This window comes from Lissotriton vulgaris, chromosome 8, assembly GCF_964263255.1.
Source record: "Lissotriton vulgaris chromosome 8, aLisVul1.2, whole genome shotgun sequence".
NCBI lineage: Eukaryota > Metazoa > Chordata > Amphibia > Caudata > Salamandridae > Lissotriton > Lissotriton vulgaris.
Window position 1 is genome coordinate 1,336,403,649 of NC_141696.1, and position 23,979 is coordinate 1,336,427,627.

Sequence of the window (23,979 nt, forward strand, 5' to 3'; positions counted from 1 at the left end):
TACATCAACTTAACGAAATCATGAACAAAATAATTCGCCTGATGTCACAAAATTACAAAGCTTAACATACATGTGTGGTCAGAAAAAGGAGAATCATACATTCATCTTCGAATTTCCAAACAAATCCTTTTATTCAGAATAAACCCAAAACAACAATTTTGAAGAGTCATGGTGGATCTTCTCAGGACAATCTGTAAGTCATAGCCTGCAAGACAAAATTCTAGACAAGAAGGTGTGTCATGCACTCATCAAAGGTCGGAGAGACAGAGCTAAAGAGAGAGAGAGAGAGAGAGAGAGGGAGAGAGAGAGAAAGGGAGAGAGAAGGAGAGAAAGAGAGGGAGAGAGAGAGAGAGAGAGAGAGAGAGAGTGCTGACATTGCAGACCCAGGTCATACTGCTCACCTGCTGCTACTGGTGTGTCTCCATCCACATTCCTGTATACACTGCAGTCCACCAAGTTCCTTATCTGAAACAGAGTCATACAGTGGCATGCGCCATTATCGCTTGCCCACCCCTGCGCACACAGGTTGCTGCACCCCAGCCTGTCCCGCCACCCAGCGGTGATTGCCCGCCCATGCGCACCCAGGCCTCACTGCTCACCTTCCGGCACAGGCATGTCTCCAAGAGGGCACACCACGTGCCGGTGCAAGTGCCAATCCCGGGGCCCGTGACCATGGCAGCCTCTACATCATGCAGCCCTGCACCACAGGCCACCAGGTAACACACTTGAATCTGGGTTTTGATTTCGCAATGGCAGAGATCATATCAGTGCACACAGCATCATCGCAGGCTGCACACCCGCTTACCTCTTGAGGTGCCACTAACTCTGTGACCTGCGAGGCAACGCCATGTGGCGGTAGGCCCACACTGCTCACTGGCTCAGGCCTACACTGCGGTCCAGCAGGGCTCACACAAATCCTTACCGCCAGGACGGGGCATCATCACAGGCTGTACACCTGCTCAGCTCTTTAGGTGGCCCTACCTCAGTGCACTGAAAGTCACCGTCCCATGGCGGTGTGCCTTTGCCGGCCACAGTGTATCCAGTCCCACCAAGTCAGTGCACCGCAAGTCACGGACCCTTTATGAGTGAATCTCGTGGTGCGGACGCCATCATGCCACCTCCGGCACTGGGGAATGTGATGTGGTAGGGACCTAGGCCCTCATGCATTAATAATAACCACAGGGATACACCCAGATAGAGAGTGGAAAGAGAAGAGAGGTTTGGCCTGCTCTCCAGGAGGTGTTGGTTTTCCCTCTGCAATGTGAAGGGGAGATGCAGTTTAACATTGTGTTCACATGTATGTTGACGCATTGTACATGTTTACATGCAGACTGCATGACAGTGTACATTGTGACTGTTAGGAAGGAGCTGTCCATTTGATGCGGGACAGTGAACATTTTGACAACATCATGGATGTGTGTTTGTACTTGTACATTGTCAACTCACATTTCCCTACAATGCCAAATGTGTTGGCCAGTTTCTACACACAAGCGGCACCAGTTGTGTCCTCTATTCTGTTGTGGATGTGTTTCAGTTTGTACCACACTGTTGTCAATGTTGATGTGCGCTGCATGTTATGTGTGTGTTCTGCATTTTGGGAGAGTCGCTCCTGCAGCTCTGATTTTTCTGCCCTTTATCCCTTTCGGTGTGCCTTTCACTTCTGTGCTTATACAGTGCTGAGATGTTGCATACATGGGTACATTGTTCTCTTGGTGGGAGTTGGGGGTCTGGGACATGGTTTGTCTGCAGATGTGCTATACTTAATTGTGCATGTGTGCCATTGTGCCCATCTCCCCCGTCCCCCTAGTCCCTGGTCGTTACTCACCCTGGAGCAGTGTCCGGTCCCCCAACTCCTGCCACCGTCTCCCCACTGATGACTGTGGACACCATTTCCTCCATCTCGTCCAGCTCCTCCTGTGGCGCTGGAATCCCACCTCCAGTCTGCATTGCTGCCTTCCGATTGTTGGCAACTTTCTGCTTAGTTTTGCACTTCACATCATTCCAGCGCCTGTTGACCTCTTCCATTGTCCTCTTCAGCACTCCGACTGCAGTCACCGTGTCCACGATGGACTGCCATATTCCATTTTTTTCCCAATAACACAGTGGAGGTGACAAACAGTAGTTGAGGGTGTTCTACTACCTCCGTTATCAGGATCCTGTTTTCCTGCAGACTGAACCGCGTCTTCCTCTTCTTCTTGTCCTTGCCCTTCCCTGACCCGAGGTACCATGCTGGGCCTCCGGGGTGGCTTGTGGGGTTCTGGTTGTCCTCTGTACTTGCTCCGGCTACCTCCATTGTGCTTTACTGTTGTTTTGCTTTTGTTTGTTTATTAATTTTTCTACTTTTATAGTGATTTTTCCCGCCTGACATGTGTGACTTGCAGGCCTGGTGAAGATTATCGCAGATTTTTTTTCGCAGTTGGGCCATCGCAACTTTTTGCACGTTGGGGTTTGCATTTTTGTCGCCTTCCCGGTGATTTTTATCGTGGACATTTGACACGTTAGCGGGAATATATCGCATGTTATCTCCGTGTTGTGAATAGGATGTTAACACAGAGTTATTTTCCTGCGATAGACGGCGAATTGAAACATTGCAATAACTGATTTTGCCGATGATTATCACACGTTCTTGAGAATATCCCCCTTACTTTCTTCGGGACTGTCTGGTGTTTTCAGTCACTGCAGTGTGTGTGCAATACCGTTGTTATGGGCTGATGTCATCTCTAATCCTTACCTGACATCTGTTGAAAAATAGAATGTAAAGCCACTGAGTTCTGATGATCAAAAAATGGATAGTCCGCAAAATCTCCCGTTTTTTCTGTATTGTTTACATATGTTGTTTACATATTTTAACAATCTCAACAACTTCATCCGCCAGGCTCTACACTAAACCACAAAAACAATTACTTCAAGCAAAAATAAATTACAGATGCAAGGAATGTCCACCTCCAACCCCTTTAAGGCACCACCTCTTACACTGCCCAACCTCAGATCTGACAGCTACAGCTATTGCCCTCCTTATAAGACACTCCATTTTGAACCACTGCATGATTTACTCTATTCATGATTTCACATTGCCTCTGTTTCTCTACACTCCTTAGGGTGAAAGCCCTCATTGTGTCCAGCATTGTGGACAGCACTACATTGCTCTGCAGCTTGAAATGCGTCACATAGGTCACACACACGCACGCACCCTCTGCATTACTGGCCGAGTGAGTCTTGTTGTCCACAAGCGCCTTTTTAGCCAATCCAAAACATAAGCATGATGACACAGAGATGCATATCCTTTTGACCCTTGCAAACATCTGGTGGTTCTATGATTTTGTTGTTCATTTAGTTAAAGGCACTGAGTCTCTTTGCTCAATCATCACATCTACAGTTCTCTCACAGCTGGTTTATTTTATTATAACAATAAAGACAAGTAGAGTTGAATGTGATTTCAGTCTGTGCCCAATGTTGAACGTTGTATATTATATAAACTGTACAGATTTGGGTTGTCCAGAGATTCACTACCCAAATGCTGCATGTGGGATTCACTGGAGAGGAGTACCATTCAGGTGGTGAATGTGACAGCAATGGGAGAGAACCACAAGAGTTTTCAATAAAAAACTATATTATCAGGGTATAGGCTTCACGTGAGGTGGAGAGGAAGACTCAGAAGCAACATTTGTATATATTTTATTTTATTTCAATGAATACATTTTGACTACATTAACAAACCTTTCAGGAGCAATGGTGGTTAGAAACAACAACAATAAAAAAAATATATATATATATATCCCGACAGGGGCACAGTCCTGAAAAATAAAGTACAAAGATGAAAAAAGACTTAAAGTTTGCATTGTGGAAGTCCACACGCTCTTTGATATTATGTTTTATAATACAAGGCAACTAAAGTAGCAATGTTTCGGATTTATAAAAAAATAAAACAGGCCTCAGTTTGGGTAATACTTTGACAAATGTTTGTAGCTTTAGCTTTTTTTACGTTGCATTGGGAACAATTTGATACACAAAATAAACGCCTTGGAATTTATTTGAAGTTAAACCATTCCAGTAGCGCCCCATGCCCTGTCAAAATGTGGGGAGGCAGTGGCCGGCCGGGCCAAAGGAGGGAGGTGGAGGTGGGGAGGGTTTGGAGGGCAACAAAATTAAAAATAAAGTAAACTTACCTTGCCTCCGCCTCGCATGCATCGCCTCATCCCTCTTTTGGCCCTCAGTACAGGCTCCAAGCCTGCCCTGCGGCCAATCCTGACGCTGCGCTCGAATAAGAGCAGCTTCAGGATTGGCTGTGGCACCAGCAACTTGCACTCCCAGGCGGACTGGTAGTCTGCACCTGCTCTCTCCAGCCCCAGCAATGCAGCTGAGGCTGGAGAGAGCTTCACTGCGCATGAGGGGTTTAGCCAGCTTGAGATGGCCGGCCAAACCCCTTATGCGCAGTGGAGGGAGTACCCATCACTCCATCACCAACAGTGTCATCCCCTGGACCCAACCCCAAGACTCATCAGAGTCAAGGGGCTGGGTCCAGGGGATTAAAATTAAACAATAATAAAATGGGTTTAAAACTCATTTTATAATTGTTTCGTTTTCTGCTGGTGGCGGCGCTCCTCTGACCTAATGGAGCGGCCACCCTGAACAATTCACTCTTTGTTTACTTTTATTGGGTCTCTGCAAACATGTGTAGTTATATCCAAGTAAAAGTTATCTTAAAAATATATGAAAGTGAGGTGTTTATAAATTCTAGGAATCAAAATGTAATGAATGCTCTTCTTGAATATATTATTTAAATGATTGTTTATTCAAAATGTATACACAACTCATGGATGTTATTGATATGTTCCAATAAGTGTTCAAATGATGATTCTTGGTTAAATGGCTTCCTAAAGTGAAACAACAATTGTTGTTGTAACATAAGCAGTAATGGTGTAAGTGGGCATAGACCTAAGAGAAAGTAGATCAGCTCGACAACAAAACAATTTGAGGGTTGTTTTCACACTACAATTAAATCAGAGTAGAGTTTTCATACTGTTTTGAGAAAGGAAATCAAGAATACAATCCTAGGTGTCTTCTAGCATAAAGTGAGTTGTAAAGTACATCGGAACCCACGACTTCCTATCATATTAACTGCACCGTGATTAATTTGACAAAAAAAGCATCTTAACCCCTTCGATGCTGATGACGAGCTCAGCTCGTCATCAGCCACGGGGGGCGTGTGCGGATGACGAGCTGAGCTCGTCATCTAACGCAGCTTTTAGAAAAAAGCAGCGTAGCGTAAAAATTACCGCTGCAGCGATGCGGTTAAAACAATTTGCAATCTAAAGCTCAAAACTAAGGGCATCAAAAGGAGTTGGGTGTTTGAGCCTCAAAGAGCAAGAAACAAAATATAGTTTTTACAATATATTCAAATATATTGACTTTTCATGAGGATATGCGAATTGTAGGTCTAAACCGGCATACAGTGCTACACATTATAGTCATGCATAGTCAATGTATTTGAATATACCATACACAGCTATAGTTTGTGGATTCTTATTATGACATATGCTTTAATTGCTGTAATAGTCATATATGTATGCTAGCATAGATTGACTGTCTGTTTTACTATGTATAACGAAAGACTTGCATTATGCATAGGGAATTGTGCACATCATAAGGGATCATTTTGATTGTAAGACTCAATTGAATACTGTACAACTACCCCAAATTATGTTATTAAGTATCTTCTTGACTCTTGATATAAGAGAGATTTTCATTTTCAATCACAATGCATTTATGCACGAAATTGAGAAACCACTCTACTTTGGTATCAATCACTTGAGGGTATTTCACATGTAAGTCTATTTTCGTTGTGATTGTTTAAAAGTCAGATTTCTATAGCTTTTGGCATGTGATTAAGACTCTTCTTTGAAGTCAAACACATATGTGTTAGTCTCCTGGTGTTGGATTAAAGAGCCACACATCTGTACACACTGGAATGGCTTTCAGTGCTTCCTTTACAGGAGAGATTGAAATGTTGCTTGTCAGGATTCGATAGCTTTAGAACTCTGTGATATTCACCACTATTAATCAATAATATAGTGATGTTGCTAACCCTCTAACCCATGTGCTGTGCTTTGGAACTCTCTATATGGCTAATTAAACTTCTCTATAACCCCATTGCAAATAGTGCCTAAAGTGCACCTATGTAATGGGAAGTTAAATATAATATGTCGGCTGAAGTGTGTTGTTAATACATCCATAAATATGACAAAAGTGTGCGTCTGGCAGGAGCACCCCTGTGCTCTGGTTGAGCTGCTTTTTAAATGCAGAGCAGTGGCACATGACAGGTAGTAAAACCTTTCTATGTAGAAAAAGCATATTCATATATATTGATAAAGCAACCCTAAAGCATGGCTTGTAAGCCCGCAGGCCACACAGCATATTGTGGTTAGTGTGCCTTCACAGTGAGATGAAAGCCAAAAGTGATTTTACTGTGTAGACCTCGTCGATTTCCTATAAATAAGTTTAGAAGGGATTAAAATCTTAGGGCCTCATCTATGAAAACTGCTGCATCACTGAATGAAAACAGCGATGCATCACTTTTCATTGCACCCTCCTTGCAACATGCTGGATTTGTCATATTTATAATATGATGCATCATGTCACAAGGAGTTACAGATATATCAGTATATCTGACATATCTGTACGCTCAAAATTGACGCATTGCTGGAGTGTGTCACAAAAGTGACGCAACTTCAGCAATGGGTCATTTAACATGGGCAAGTCCCATTTCAATGTCCCTGCATAAGTCTTGCGCCTGCTGTGAGGCAGGGGTAAGATATTGACGCATTTGCTTCCTAGAAGTGGCGCAGTAAAATCTCATAGATTTCACTGCGTCACTTCTATGTGGCATACTTGCGTCAGAACGCCCACCCTGCACATTATACCTGGCACAGGTATAATGTGGCACAGGGGTTTACAAAGTGACGCATCTACCTAGATGCGTCACTTTGTAAATATGACGCAACATGGCGCATTTTTTACACCGCTGGTGTGTCACAAAAAGTGACGAACCAGCGGTGCAAAAGTGACGCAAGGACTCATAAATGAGCCCCTTAATTTCCTGTCACCACTTAGGTAAAGTCTTTAAAATCATTCCAAAGTTATTGCTTGTTTTGTGTTCAATATCTGTTTATAGTGAAATCAGATCTTTCATAACTTAAGCAAATAAATATAATTGAAAAATGTACTTTAGGCTGCCTGAACCAGAACTAACCTAAAACGAGTTTTTTTTCACCATAAGGGAGCGAGAGGTCTATCACTGGTTCATCCTTCCTACCATAATACACAAACACAAATAAGCAACAGAATTAAAACAGAGAAAAATGATGGATAGTTTAATTTGCGTGGCAAGAAAGGTTCCTAAGGGAAGCTTCACAAGCCTCTAAGTTGATTCCTTTTCTTTTTGGATGAAAAATCTTTTGTGCATCACTAAATTATATAAAAACGTGATGGATGGAATGCTTAAATTAATCTCAGTGACTGGTAATTTCTCAGGCCCACATCCCAATCCATTGTTATTTTGCAAACCATGCCACCTAAATTCAGACCCAACTTTATGCAAATCAGTCTTGCCCGTGCTCCAATGGGAACAGTTCCGCCTGAATTGCCAAGCAAGGTACTCTCTGAACAGTTATAAAAGCAACCCAGCACCGGTCTCCCCCCAGGTAGGACGCATCAGCCAGGCATAGCTTGGTTCAAGTAACACAGTGTACATGGGACCCACGTCTGGGCATACCCATCCCACATAGGGTGACACACTAAAGTATACAAAACAAATGATGGATGAAATTATTAAATTATTTTTCAGCCATTGGTAGTTTTCTCGCTCTGCATCCCAATCCATTGTTACTATGCACATCATGCTCCCTCAGTTTGGACCCAGCTATATGCAAATCAGTCTTAGCTTTGCTCCAATGAGAGCTGTCCAGCCTAAGCTGCCAACTCCAGTCTTCCCCTGAAGCAGATCACAAGCAACACAGGACCGGTTTCACCATACTTAGGGATCAGCAGCCAGGTCTAGCTTGTTTCTAGTTTCACAGTGTACATGGAACCCACGTCTGCCCATACAGATCCCACATAGGGTGCCTCACTAAAGTATACAAAAAAGGAAAGCTTCAAGAGCCTCTCACTGGGTCCATTTTCTTTTAAGATGAAGAATATCGCCCACATTTTGTGCAATGACGAAGTATACAAAAAAGTGAATGATGGAATTCTTGAATTAATCTCAGCCACTGGTAATTACTCGGGCCACATCTCAATCTATTGTTATTTTGCACAACATGCCCTCTCAGTTTGGACCCAGCTACATTTAAATCGGTCTTGGACCGGTATCCAATGGGAGCAGTCCACCTGTTGCTTCATCAAAAGACAATTTATGGTGTCCTGAACAATTATTGGTGGGAAAAAATCTTACATTGGAATTACATATACTCTGGCACTCACACCTATAATTATCTATTGTCCTCCTCAACACCTAATTTATTTGGGGTGGCTCTGACAAAATTAAAATTGAATAGCAGATGTTCTGGGATGTTACTTTTCCTACATCCATATGGTATTGATTTTTAGTGTTGACATGTTTCAGCCACACATCAAAACCACTCAGGGTCTATATTTTTCATCAGGAAACAAAAAGCAAATAGATAGTCATCCCTAGCTTAAAAGCCCTATCTAAATCTCAATTTAGATGGGGGCATGACACAATTAGCACATGTGATAATATTCTTGCATGGAATGGTATCCGGTATTTTGCCCTTTCATAATGGGCAGTAACTATTTTGATAGAAAGAAGGTGACCATCCCCAGTAGTCACACATTCATCAAGGGTTCGTTCCTTGTCTACAACTAACCTAATGGTATTCCAAACCGTTCTTCCACTCATCACACTGCCAGGGCTAGAATACATGTAAGAAGAGTTGACAACCCTGGATAAAGGACAATGTCATGCTTCCGAACATTTTGATTACTTAGTAGTGATTAGCTATCTTTGGCTGTGTAGGGATAGTTGGCAGAACACACTGAAGTGTAGCAGTATTACTTTTGACTTGGAGAAAGCATGGAGCACTTCTCCTATTCATTTCTTCTAGGACCCTTTTGACTGTGAGGTGAGAGGAGAGCTAATCTGAATTAAGGAATGACTTATGGGCTACCTGATTGCAGCTGGAATTCACAACCTTGAAACAATGCAATTTTATAGTAAAGCAAGGAGGAAGTGATGTAAAAGGAGCTAGAGGAGCTGCAAGAAAATAGCTAGGATAGGTTAGTAGAATTTCTCCAGTCACTGTTGAATGCACAAGATAAATCTGACACTGCACCTCTACCACCACTTCCTCAGTAGATTTCTGAACATGTCTAGGCTCATCTAAAGAAGTAGTTACTGCTAAAAGAAGAATCCTGAACCCTACTCTTGACCCCAAATTGAAGACTTGTATAAGGACTCATTGCCACCTAACTTCTGCAGGAGCCCAGGGACTGAGACTATTCTCAAGAGTCAAGCAGTTGGCTTCAAGGACCCTGCAAAAGACCTGGCTCTGGCTATAGAGAGACCTTGTGGATCTCCCAGGGGGCTGCAGAACTGATGATGAATGCCATTCTCAGATCTTTAAAAAAGTGGAGCCATAGTCAAATCTTCCATCTCCAGAGGACTAGGACTAGGTGCTAAAGTGTGCCTAGGGAGGTTGCACACAAGGCAGATAAGAAGATCAAGATTATCCAGCTTGAAGCTTTTTGTCACATTCCACATTGGTTCAGCAATGTCTTCTGACAAAGCTATCCAGCCTCACAGAGGCTTTTCAGCGATGGCTTCCACCCTCACCTTCCAGGAGGATTTTGACTCCCAAAAATGTCCTACGGTAAAACTTGGAAAAAGAACAATTGATGGAGAGAATGCTGAACAATTTCATACATTCACCCCAGTACAGAGATCTGGGCCTAAATCCATCGTTATGTTTCTCCCAATGCCATTCCAGTTTAAACGCAGCCATATACAAATCAGTCTTGAACCTGTTCCCAATGGGAAACATCCAGCCTGCACTGCCAAGCCAGGTCTTCCCTGGACTGGAAACAAGCATAGTAGGCTGGTATTGTGGTTTCACTCCTCATCAGCCAGGCTAGCTTGACTCCAATTGCATGGAGAGCACAGGACCCACATCTGGGCATACCCATCCCACTCAGGGTGACAAATGCAAAAAAAACAACTGATGGACAGAATGCTGAACAATGTCATACATTCACCCCAGTACAGAGATCTGGGCCTCATTTTTTGTGATAGATTTAGGCCCAGATCTCTGTACTGGGTTGAATGTTTGACATTGAGGTGGTAGGAGAACCCTTCTCTCCAAATTTAATAACCAGATATCTGGCTATACAATCTAAATTGTACTTTCTTTGGACCTAACTGCTGTTTTTTGTTGATGTCCATCCAGAACCTTCACCCATCACTCTGCAGGTGACTAGCCACTCCTCAGGTAGCCAACATCCCCTTCATGCAAACTTCAGTTGTATGCATTGAAGGTTGCTTCTGGGATCTGGTCTCTGGCCAGACCCTTCACACAAACCTCTGTATGTGACCACCCCCAGATGCAAACAGCCTTTGGCTGAGCTTAGTAGGGTTTGTCCACAAGGCCTGGCTTACAGCCAGGCCCTGTGCCCAACCATCTGTGTGCAGCCAACCCCCAATTTGCACTACCTGCAGCCATTCGTAGCGGTCATTAATTGTATACAGCCTGGGGTGTGGAGAGGTCAGATATTCAACCCTCCACGGTCAGCCAGCCCTCCATGGACACCCAACACTCTGTGGGAGGCCAACCTCTTCTGCTGCAGAGGTTCCCCCATGGGCTGCCAATCATTTATGGGTGACTAAAACATGCTGCACTCAGCCAAATCCAGAAGCCTACGGTTCTTTTTTGGGGTTCCAGGAGCAAGCTTCCCTATCATGATGAGCAAAACTGTGCAAGCTTCCTTCACCGGTGCTGTATCAGTAGTACAAGGACCCATACAGGTGATCCAGCACCATGAAAGGGAAGCTTGCATGGGACAGTAGCACCATGGCAGGCAAGCTAGTTCTGGTGGGACCACAGTAGTACCATTGAACTCGACGGGTGGGTTCCGCTACTGCTAACTTTTTGGGAGGGTTACCTTTATGCCCGCTCCGAGCATCTTTTTAAATGCCAATTCTCAAAATTTACTAAATGGATTTACAGCAAATAAAAAAGCACACTTTCTAAGTAAAGTTCTAGCTTTGTGTCAAATTTGGTTTCATTCAGTTCAGTTGTTTCTTTCTCTGTCTGTGGGCGGGGGAAAAAAATGTGCGAATCATACTTTTGAGACTCAGCCTTTTCCTTGGACCCTGCTTGAAGGCCCTGTGTGAAACTTACTGTGAATGACCCAAAATGGATGAACATTTCCTTTGGAAGGTTTAGTTTAGATTCATAAAACAATGCCAAAGCTATGAAGGAAACAAAATATGCCTTTACTATGGGCTCTCAGGCATATCTATAACTTCACAGGTGCTATTGTTGCGAGTGTGTGTGTGTGTATATATATATATATATATATATATATTGTGCTGCTAATGACTTGACACCATTTGACGAATTTCCACAAACTTTCCAAAAAAGTGCTCTTTTTGCCTAGTTTATGCATGGAAAGTTCAGAGTGAACATTAAAGCAGGGGGCCAACAATAATGGGAATCTCGAAACATAAAATGCGCATGCATTTTCCATAGACTTCTCTAAGAATTGCGACCCCAAAAACTATTGAATGGAATCATACCAAATTTGTTAGCGAACTACATCTTGTCCACAGATTTTTTTAGGGGTGATTTGGTGTAAATACGTGCAGTCATTTTGGTAAATTAAGGTTTGAAAATATTTGCATTTCTGGACTGTTAGGTCCACAAAAGAATCTCAAGAGTTTTGCTGGAGTGCCAATTAATAATAGAGCGTTCTTATTGATCCAGGGAGCTTTTCTTTTTACCTTGGACCATCTCGCTCCCTTTGGAGACAGAATGCGCTCTCTGATTGACTGCCAATGCAACATGAGAAAAATATTTCTGGCAGCGATTACAGGACTCAGGGACTTAGTTCCCTGCCCTGAACATACAAAAAATGATATTAAGGGGCAGGGTAGGTATACCCTAGCCCACTATGCCCCATGGAGGAGACAGAGAGGGACCTCCTTGAAGCCAAACGTTTATGCTGTCCCCCTCCTGAAGTCTTTAATGGCCCTCTGGAACCTATCCCTCCTGGGCTGGCTCACTTACTGTGTCCCAGGGAGCCCACCTCCGGGATACAGTAGTTTCCCTCCCCAAACTACAGGGAAGAATCTGAAGAAGGAGTAAAGGATAGGGGGCACCCACCCAGCCAGGAAACACCAAATCTCATTTGAGATCCCCTCCTGAAAAAAAGAACATAAAACAATTAACCATCAAAACGAGGTTCAAAATATTATTTACACCATTTTGAACATGACCAAAGCAGAGCACAAAGCAATTACTCTCAGATGTGTACTTTAAGTTCCTACTCTGTATTTCACCCATGCAGTATTTTAGTGTCCAAATCAATAATATATTCAGATAATTTTTTCTTAGTTAAACTGTTCTGGTACTACTTTGTATGTCATGATGCTAATTAAAATTTTTCCAACTTTTCAATTACGAGTTTCAAATTTGTATTAGCTACTTATATGGAACCTGTAGTCTATGTCTTCCTCCCATAGGCAATTGATACATTGCAAGGTCACGTGATTTCTTCAGAATCACACAGCCTTTCAAATTGCCAATACAGGGATAGCACAACACCACAAGACAAATTACCCTCCCTATCTACAATCAAATGTTATTTCCATATGATCAGTTTTTGCAAGGCAAGCCAAAAGCAAACAATTGAAAAATTGATTTCCCGAAGATGGGAATATAGTCCATCTATGTAAAACGTATAGAAATTACGTTTTTCAGACCCTAAAATGGTTGTAATTTTTCAGTTAAAAGAATGTAGTCTGTTTGTAGAACATAAATTACCATTTGCTTTGTTACTTGTATAAACCTCACTATTGTTTTCATTAGGAACATTTAATTTCTATTTTCCTGAAACCTGTCTAGTGCTAAAGTAAATGTTGTCCAAAAGACTGAATGAGATTAGTGGGCAGCACTGAATGACAAAAAATATAGACTGCCCTATTTTTGTTGCACAAGGTGTAAGAGAAATGCATACTTTACCTGCAGAACTTTGGAGAGTTTGTGCTAACCAAATAAAAATAAGCTTCCTTAAGTCTAGCAAGTAGTTCTGACTGTGCCTCAAAAACAAACTTGATAGTTAGAGGATGCATCTATCTAATTTAGTGATGTACATGATGTTGGGTATTGTATATTAATGTTGGCTATATTCCAATACAGGCGAAGTCCTGAGAATAGACTAACAAACTGCCGGCAGACAATACACCGGGAGAAGGGAAGAAGGCAAGCAAATCGAGGCCCAGCGTACATGTTCAGTGACCGATCGACTAGTCTTTCCTTAGATGAAGAACGTTTCTTGGATGCAGCAGAATATGGAAATATTCCTGTAGTGAGAAAAATGATTGAAGAATGCCTCTCACTGAATGTTAACTGTGTTGACTATATGGGGCAGAACGCTTTGCAGTTAGCTGTTGCCAATGAACATCTTGAAATTACAGAACTTCTCCTGAAGAAAGAGAATCTGGCACGAGTCGGGGATGCACTGCTCCTGGCAATAAGTAAGGGTTATGTCCGAATAGTGGAAGCAATCCTGGGCCATCCTTCTTTCGCTGAAGCCAAGAGACTTACAACAAGCCCCAGCCAATCAGAACTCCAGCACGATGATTTCTATGCATATGATGAGGATGGAACAAGGTTCTCGCATGATGTTACACCAATCATCCTGGCTGCTCACTGCCAGGAATATGAAATAGTGCACACCCTTTTGCGGAAAGGAGCTCGCATAGAAAGACCCCATGACTATTTCTGCAAGTGCAATGAATGCAGTGAGAAACAGAAACATGACTCTTTCAGTCATTCCAGATCCAGAATCAATGCTTACAAAGGACTAGCAAGCCCCGCCTACCTCTCCTTGTCCAGTGAAGACCCCGTAATGACTGCCTTAGAACTCAGCAATGAGCTGGCTGTGCTGGCGAACATTGAAAAAGAATTTAAGGTAGGTGCCTTTTCAGCACATGCTTTTAGCATGTCTTCACCTTGTATGTGATGTCTGCTCAATCATGCCTCTTGGCCTTCACTGTGTTGTATAAGTGTTAGAGCTGTGATAAAATGAATGAAACACCAATTAAATAAATACAGCTAGCCGGACCTAAAACAGTCATGTATCATGTACAGACATGGAATTGTCTTGGCATCTTTTCATGTTTATATGTGGGGCTGTTCTGCAATTTCTATCAATTCTGGAGACGTCAGTGTAATGGAAAGTGGAAGGATAACCTGCATGGCCAGCACATATGATAGACTATAAAAAATGTGAACACAGTCCCTTAACATCTGCTTACAATTTAATGGATGATTGACTTTGTATCCAGTGAGAACGCATGTATGAGCATGAATGTGTGCACATGGTAAGACATTTAAATATATTCTGGAGCAGGGTTTGTTCAGAAATGCAACAGATCTGAAATGGTAATTCATACTTGCAAAGTGTTGCAGCAAGAAGTACATGTAAGCACATGGTTAACTTCTGAACAGGCTAAACGTTTGTGGCTCGCTCATGATTGAGTCCAGTGGAGGGACATACATTTAGTACTAGTGCTGGAAAATCCAATCTTTTGGTCTTTCGTGAAGTTTTAGACATTTTTCAGTACCACAACCTAGCTGCATTCAAGCCTAATATAGCCAACATTTCTAGGAATTTTGAGATTTAAATGTTCACTATGGATTTGAACTGAGTGGATATGCTGCTGTTCTTTCCAAATACCCTAAAAACACATCACCTTTCTAAAATTTACCTATCAAAGTTTAGACTGAGGGCCGACAGATCAGTATTTTATTCTTTAGACCTCATAGATCTTCAGGTTCACAACAGGATATCACCCTTAAATTGAGTTGTGTGTGTGTACTTGCAATCTGGGGTTTAGGTAGGCAGAGCAACTTTTATCACACATTAATTGAATTCAGAGCTTCATAATATAATTGTTTCTTTAAAATGTATATAACTTATTAACCAGCATGCTAAGTTGTTAATTTTTGTTCATTGGGTTATTTAAGAGGAACTCACAATTGCAGGAATGTGCTCTTTTGACCTTGTACAGAAATGGAGTGTAGCTCACCTTTAGATAAATCTCAAAATGTGTAATGTATTCTATAACTATTCTGGCTCAATGGGAGTAGGGCAACTACTTCGACCCAACACACATAGACACAAAACTATATCACTTAGAAATTAAGCGTAGCCCTATCTCTGTCCTTCCACATTGCAGTGCCTGTGGCTCCTGCCTTCAGCTCCAGCAATGCAGGCTATACAAACTCTCTGTCTCAGGAACTGTATCTCATCTTCCAACGTGTGCTATATCAAATTTGCTACCATCTATACCTTACACATACACTCACCATGCACACAGGATGTCTGTGCAGAGGTCTTGGTTTCACATATAAGTGTCTGGCTTGGAATTAAAATCAAATAAGGCAGACCTATTGGCTATGTGAGAAAGGGGATTATTAGTTGAAATGGATTGAGGTCCACCACAGGTAATAACGGGGCATATTATCAAGGGATTTATCTCCGCTTTTTTGGCTTTGAAAGCCAAGAAAGCGGAGATAAAATTATCTCCCTACTAGCAACAGGGTGCTAACATGCAAATTCGCATGTTAGCACTCTTTTTCTCTACCCTTCCCTTGCATCTCTAATGAGATGCAAAGGGGCGTTCCAGAGAAAAATAATATGAGAAATGTTGTTATTATCAAGGATTTCGCTAACCCTGTTAGTGATAAAAAAAAAGCAGCGCTAACCGCGGTTAGCACTGCTTTTTTTACACCTGGTATTTTCATGACTTAGCCATGATATCCTATGGAAGGTGGATATCATGGCTAAGTTTGTAAGCCCCTATCATCAAGCTAACGCCAAACTTCGAGAGATTATCATTGGTTTTCCAGCGATAATCTCTCAATTGGCAGTTAGCGCGAGGATTTTTATCACTTCTGAGATAAACCTTGCTAATAGCAAGTTATCTCTGCGATAATTTCCAGCGATGCTTAGCGTAAACAAATTAGTTGCTAAGCATCGTTAGCGATAAATATCGCTAAACGTTGGTAATATGCCCCCACGTTTCTATCTGCTTTGGCCGAGTTAAGTGTTTCAGTAATTTAAACCTGAGCTCAACCCCTGGTAGTAGAGAGCATATAGACTTAACTTATAAAAAATGGGTGAAGCATTTAATAATAACAAAGCAGTTGAAAAGTCAAAAACACAACTCAATAAAAGTCCCAATCCAATCTAGAAAAATAGGGTATATTTTAAGAAACAAAATTACTTCAAACTGAGAAAAACCCAATATGGGGGATTGGAAATATGAATTTTAGAAGATTTAAGTGAAAATAGCACTAAAATGCACAAAGCTCTGTGGTCGTGATAGACGGGGACCTAGGGCTATTTCACAGCGACCATGAGAACGCACAAATCAGTTACACAATCCAGGATCAATCAAGTTGAAAGTTTTACCTTTACCTCTGAAATAGAAGGCACAATCCTTCAGTAGGGCACGGCTACATCCTGTATCCGAAGAAGTCTTCACAAAGTAGGATTGGCTTTTGACGAGGTCCTGCTGAAGCCACTGACTTTGATGGGAAAAGCTCTGAGTCGAAAAAATGTGAATTTCCAGGGTAGTCCCCTTACTGGATGAATACTTTTGGCACCTTTGCCCAGACACAATTTTTACTTTTAGACTTAAGAGATGTATAGCTTGGTTGTATGTATTCTATGTCGCAACCCTGATGGAGTATACGCATCACCAAAATAATGGTCTCACAACCAAATTTAACCCCTTTAGTGCTGCCGTCAGCCAACGGTCGTCGCAAGCATTACCTTGCCAGTGCTGCGCACGTCCGTTGGCCAACGCGACCGCACCCGTTTCTTCGAACGTTCAGCACTGGCGCAGAACGTTCAAAGCGACAAAGGAGTTAAAATCAAGTTGATTTTAGATTTAATCACGGCAGAGACTACTCTGTCACCATCTTGATGAAGGGCCATCAGAGGCAGACCTCTAATTCCGCCCACCTAATTTAGTTGAGATGGAATTAGAGGTCAGCTTTCACTGCTTGTCACCACTGGGAAAACCCTGGCAGTAAGGAGCATAGGAACTAAATGCTCCTATCACTTTGGAAGAGGACTTCCATGGCAAAGGGAACATTTTCTTTTCAAAATCAAAATTCTACTTATAAGTAAGAAACCAATTAGGTGCAAGGTTTCATCATATTGACAGAGCCCTGCATCAAACTGAAAACAGCATTGACAGGAACGGCTATGATGGCAGTTCTTGCAGGTGCTTGAGAAATGACCGCCAGCTTGTTGGTCATCTCATAATTAGGCAGGCGGCACCTCTGTCAGCAGGTCTAGGCTATGGCTGTGTCCGATGAGAGTGCCAGGGATGCCACATTATTGCCTGGCAGTAGCTAGTGGGTGGGTAGGTGGGGTGACTCCTGGTCCCTCCATAACAAATAAGGTAAATGTTCCCACATTTAACCCTCCTCATTTATGCAACCGTTCCTGTTTCTCACTGTGCCTCATATTCTCAAACTCTAAGATGGAGAAACCCTTCTCGTCTTGTGTAAAGTTTGTGAGCCCTCCAAAAGTATGGCTAGGTTAATGAGCAACCCCTTCCTCCTTGGTCACTTCAAACCAGTTCTGGGACAGCTTCTCCCCTCCTAACCCCCCCCAGGTTGGTGCCAGACTGACTAGGAGGACAGAGATTTGGGCCTTTCAAGATGTCTCCAAAATGGATGCTTCTGATTGCAAAGGCCCTTAGGAAGTAAATGAAGTACCTCGACAAACCCTCAAAAGCTAGCAGAGTTCAATAATAGTGGACTACAGACAGCATTAGACTAGAAAATAGGGCTTAATTTATATTTTGGCAGTATGTATACTCCATCTCAATGGCACTGGAGTATACATACCACCATGAGAATGGTTTACCTACTTCATCTCCAATGTGATGAAATCCCTCTGATAAACCGGTGGAGTAAGGCCTGCTGGAAGCAAACATCCAATTCCAGCTACCCTATTTAGATGGGTGGAATTAGAGGTCAGTTTTCACTGCCCATCACCTCTGTGAAAACCCTAGCATTAAGGGGCAATGAAAACTGCTAAACAGCATAGACCGGAACCACCGTGATGGGTAGGCGGCACCTCCGTCAGGGTGGGTGAGTAATTTACTTCATCGTCCCGACGAGAGAAACAGGCCACCTGCTATTATATGAATCAGGCCCATAATTCCAATCTATCACCTTCTTTTAATGTGAATCTTTTTCTTAGACAATAAAAGATGCATTAAATGTGATATTACATGTTTAATGCGCCAAGTGGGCTACAGGTCATGATCAAACCTAAGTCCAGTGCAAGTTGCAGGTGTTTAGTTCATAGTGCTACGCTGCATGAACCATGGGTGTGGGCACTGATTTGCTGCTATTTTGTGTATATGTGTTTCAATTTATATTTCCTATCTACCAAGAGGAAGTGGGTAGCTATGTGCCCAACAGTCGATTCTGAATGAGAACTGCCCCCATCAGCTCAATTGAGATGATATAAAATTTAGGATATATAATATCCTCTTGGAAGAAAGGTTGCATATCCCAATTTCTAGAAAGCTTTATCTTTCTTCTTCCTTATTTAATTTGGAATAGTTAGGTATTGAAAACATAAAATATTCTTCAAAAACACTGCTTGTTATATATATGTGCTTTCTTTCTACATTTCATTTATCTGTGCCTTCCTTGAATTGCACATTTCATGTTCTAAAAGTATTACCGTCTTCTGCATACTCTTGTTATCAAATGGTCTACGGTATCAGAATAATTCACATGCAACCACAAGAATTAACCAAACACTGGCAATGACAATACATCTTGGTTTAGAGCAGTGGTTCTTAACCTGTGATCTGGGGGTCCCAAAAGCCTTCTCTGGGTGTCTGGAACTGCTTAGAAAATTAAATAGTGTTGAAATATTAATGGAATGTATATAAATAAAGAAAAAAACATACAATTAAAAAATGTAATACTTTCTGTAAATGTGAAGTAATTTGAAATTGAAGACAAAAATTAAGTAAGTATCTTCAGATTGATTTGCGGGTTGAGATCAAATGTATCAAACAGAATGTAGCATGGACGATAAGTGGCCTCAATTCAACTTTAAAAAAGCTCCAACCTTCCCATCATTGTTAAAATTTAGATTTTCTATATATATTTTGAGAATTACATAAAATATTTAATTGTTTTTTGTATTTGTTTGATGAATGCTTGTTTCTGCATTTTTGTGTGTTTTTCAGTTCAAATCATCCAGTCCCTGCCTTTTAGTAATAATTAACTGGGGTCTCTAAAGAGTCTGGCTCACCGGAGCTTCACGCTAGTGGCCAGCATAGGCGGCAAGATTTTGGCATGAACTGGCCCATTTGAGGTCGCCAAGACCTGAAAACTTCAGGATTTTCTTCAGGCAAGAGCTCAACAGATACCACAGAAAAGCTCTAAGACCTGAGGGGCACCTTTTGGGATCAGGAACTGACTCCGGCAGAAGCCAGCGGGGTTCAGGCAGGTCCAGTTGCAGGTCCAGACAGATCCAGAGCAGCAGGTCAGCTGGGAATTTTCAGGGAGTCCTCTGGAGCTTGTAGTGTCCATGTTGATCAAAACAGGGGGTCAGTCAGCCGAACCGTTGTAGGCAGCTGGCTTTCTGTAGACTATACCAAAATGAGGATAGTGTGCAGAGAGTCCTGTGGATCCCCAGAGGCTTTACAAAGGCTAAAGTAGATAATACAAATGCTCTCGTGTGTGGTAGTGTGGGCAAGTAGTTAGGCCTATCAGAGGGCAGTGTTAAGCATTTGTTGTACATACAGTGGTAATAAATGAGTCACATACTCAATTAATGAATCCAAGACCAATTTATAAAAATAATACTTGGTTATATTTATTTTGCAGTACCACAGAATTTTGTCAGAGGTAAATACGTTTTTCAATATAAATAAATGGACACAGTGCAATTTGCAATGTTAACCTATTAGATGAAGAAAACATTCAGCATACATAGGGATAACATTGACTTACAAGACCAGTCTTCGGAAGTTAAAGTCAGTATTGGGCAAGGTTCAGTTCTGCACCAACAGTGCGCTACCAGTGGCACCAGGGCAGCCAGAGGCTAGGTGCAAATTTGAGGTCAGGAGCCCGGTGCAATTTTATGGAGATTGGGTGAATTTGGACAGAGGCCGCTTACAGGTAGCTAGCAGCAGTCTGGGGACCAGTCTTTGGGGGTTTAAGCAAGCCCTGGATGGGGCCCAAAGCAGCAAGAACACTACACTACCAGGGGCACAGTTGCAGCCAGGTGCAGGGTGCCAACACAGCATCAGGTACTCAAGGTAATGAAGAACGGCCAAATCGAACAAGGTCTGGAGGCTCAGGCTAGGCGGCTGGTCAAAGGAAACCAACAGCTGAGGAGATAAGTTTTGATTCTAGGGTCGAAGGGACACCTTTATTGCTCTTCAGCAATGTCCAGGGCAACGGGTCCAGGGGTGCCTATTGGTGTCCGAAACGGCTTCCCCAAGCATGTCGTGTTTGGGGGAGGGGTCTCTTGCAGAGGCTTCAGACAACTTTGAGGAGTCCAAGGGAGGTCAGCTCATGGTGGAATATGGCACTAGAGTGCTGGGGAACCTTGCCAGAACCACTCGGTGCAGGGGTGGAACTGTGGCAGGCTTTGCGGTTCTTCAGGTCACAGGGTCCTTACTTTAAAGATGGTTGCTTGGTAATCAGGTCTCCTGTTCTCTGGAGTCTTGATCTTTATTGAAGGAAGTCATCCTCCGAGGGTGCTGGAGGGCACTGGAATGCAGAACGAGTCATCTTTTGCTGCAGGATCGCCAAGGGCTACAGACGGACCAGTAGGGCTGGGGCAAGTACTTGGTCTCTGCAGTCTTCTCTGCTGTTGCAGCTCTCTTGTGTCTGGTTCTTCTTAGGTCATCAGGAACTGAAGTTCAGGCTCAGTGTGGCTACCTAAATGTTATATTTAGGGGTGCTTAAGGGAGTGTCAGGTAGTAGCCAATGGCCTACTTACCTTAAGGGTGATTTAACCCTCAAAATGCTCACTCCACATAGGGGATTGGCATATCCCTGATCCTGATTGAGGAGTCCCACCATCTTCAAGATGGTGGGCACTGAAAAGAGTACTTCACCTCGCCTCCAGCACCTGAGGGTTGGAGTTGGCAGTGGGGGGCACAGCTCCTATTCTTTCTAAGTTTTCCCACCTGTCCTCCTGCCAAAAAGAGGGTGGGGACAAGAACAGGCCTGCTCCCTCTAACAGGATAGGCCAGGGTCATATTAATTTGGTGGCAAGGCCTTTGAGGTTTCCTACCATGGATGTCTCTTCCTGATCAGGGGGAGGTGTGAATGCCTCCACCCAGGAAAGGCATTGTACTCGGCCTTAGAGTGTGCAGGCACTCTCCCTATGAGGTCAGAACACTGTTGGTGGTAGCAGGCTGGATCGGGCCAGTCGGTGGCCACACTAAGGATTAGTAGGTTTCAGGGGACCACTCTAAAGGGTCCTCGGTGTGCACTGTCTAATAAGTTTGACACTGGAATCAGTGCAGGTTTCTTATGCCAAGATGATTGGTACCTCCCATATTTTAGTGAAGCCATCATGGAGCTGGGGAACTTGTAATGACGATTGCCCAGCCCATTTTCTTACTATGGCTTCCCTGCTCACTTACAATATACAGGAATATACAAGGGTATTTCCCTTAGGGTGGCACAAATTGTGCTGTAGCCCTTTGGGACCCTCTTTAACCACAAATCTCTTGGTACCATGGTACATTTTACTAAGGCTCACATGTGAGGTAAAGGGGTGCCAGATATAGAACCAAAAGGTACAATTTTAGGGAAGGAGATCTGGCACAGGGAACCTGGTTAGCAGGGACCCCGTGCACCTCCAGTCCAAACTACATCATTTTCCAGGCAAAAAGTAGGGGCTAACCATATTCAAATGAGGTACTTTCCTACACCCGTGGAGTCACTTTATCCTGGGATGAAGTGCACAGGTCCAGTCTAGGCATGAGCGGATTGGCAATCCGCGAATTTGCGGATTTGCGAATTTGCGGATTGCCAAAATCTGCAAAATCCGCGAATCCGCGCTGATTTTTTTCTTTTTTTATGTTCGCACGGGTTTCTGCAAGTTCGCGAGGGTTTTGTACAATTTCGCAAATTGCGAAATTGTACAAAACGCGTGCGAACTTGCAGCAACCCGTGCGAACACAATTATATGAAGAGAAAGAAGCTCCTGGTCACAGGAACAGCACGGGGATTGCGCTCATGAAAGTCAAGGATGCAAAGGCCTCTACCCAGCATCACAGCTGATTTTCCACAGTAGATTTGGGAAGAGGCACACCTGTCCAGCCTCGAAGACGCTCATGATTGTTTTTGGGCTAATGAATGAGTCACTGATTTTGAGCATCAACTAGTTCGAGCGACCATGCAAAGGCCGCCCTCTACCCAGCATCACAGCTGATTTTCCACGGTAGATTTGGGAAGAGGCACACCTGTCCAGCCTCGAAGACGCTCATGATTGTTTTTGGGCTAATGAATGAGTCACTGAATTTGAGCATCAACTAGTTCGAGTGACCATGTGTGTGTTACTATGCAATCGCCCTGAAGGGCGCAGGGGTCCCTTGAGTGACCTGTGTAAGGCTGTAACTATTTTACAATGGCGCCAGCAAGCTGCCAGCGCCGTTGTAAAATAGTTACAAAGTTAGCTTGCACAGGAAGCACCTGCTTCGTTTTATCTAGTGGTTCCTGTGCAAGCTAACTTTGTAACTATTTTACAACGGCGCTGGCAGCTTGCTGGCGCCATTGTAAAATAGTTGCATGAGTGGGGGTTCAACTTTTGAACCCGTTACGCTCGCTGATTTTTTTTTGCGGATTTTGCGGGAAATCCGCAAAATTCGCGGATTGTGGATTTCCCAAAAATCCGCAAAATCCGCGAGCGTAACGGATTTCCCGCTCATGCTTAGTCCAGTCTTCCTTCACAGCAAGTAGGACAGGCCTTAAGCAGTAGGGCAGAAGGGTGTCCTGCAATAGTATCCACAGGCACAAAAGTTTACTGATGAGTGGGTCTGAGGGTCATTTCTTATACCTGGTGCCCACTACAAAGTGAGAGAAGCTTCTGAAGTTTCTCCCTACAGGGGCGTCTAGAATTTGCTGCCTTCCTGCCCTTGTCACTGTCTTTCAAGGGAAATTAGGCTAGTGTGAAGTCCTTTTTGTGTGAACTGAGTCAAGGCCTTTGAAGTGAAAGTGTAATAGGTGACAGCCTCCCCATCAAGTCAGAGAGAGTTCCTCCTGCCAGTGCCCAGACCCTCCTTTGCGATACTGTCTGGAAGGAATAGGAAAAGGTCAACTACACCTAGTCATGTAACACAGGGACAATCTAGAGGCCTCAGGACAAAAAAATGACAACTTTCTAGACGTGGGTCCTGCGCTCTCCATGCCAGTGGAGTCAAGATAGCCTGATTATGAGAGGTGAAACCCCGAAACCTGTCCCAGGTGCATGTTTCCGGTCCAGGGAGGACTGGCCTGCCAGTTCGGGCTGGACTATTCTCTTGGGGAGCAAGGTCAAGATTGACTTCCATATGGCTGGGTTTAAACTGGAATGGCACGGGGAGCAACAAAATGATGGATTTGGGCCCAGCTCTCTGTACTGGGTGAATATTTGACATTGTTCAACACTCTTGCGGGCTAAAAAATGATA

The 23,979-nt window shown here is 43.2% G+C and overlaps 1 protein-coding gene across 1 annotated transcript in view; it reads left to right on the forward strand.

Annotated features, from left to right (window-relative positions):
* The window catches only part of TRPC6 (transient receptor potential cation channel subfamily C member 6), an 844,345-nt gene that overhangs the window by 361,255 nt on the left and 459,111 nt on the right, over nucleotides 1-23,979 (forward strand). The window contains exon 2 of the mRNA XM_086935285.1: nucleotides 13,431-14,205. Coding sequence (XP_086791411.1) covers nucleotides 13,431-14,205 — 775 coding nt within the window. The remainder of the gene's footprint in view (nucleotides 1-13,430; nucleotides 14,206-23,979) is intronic.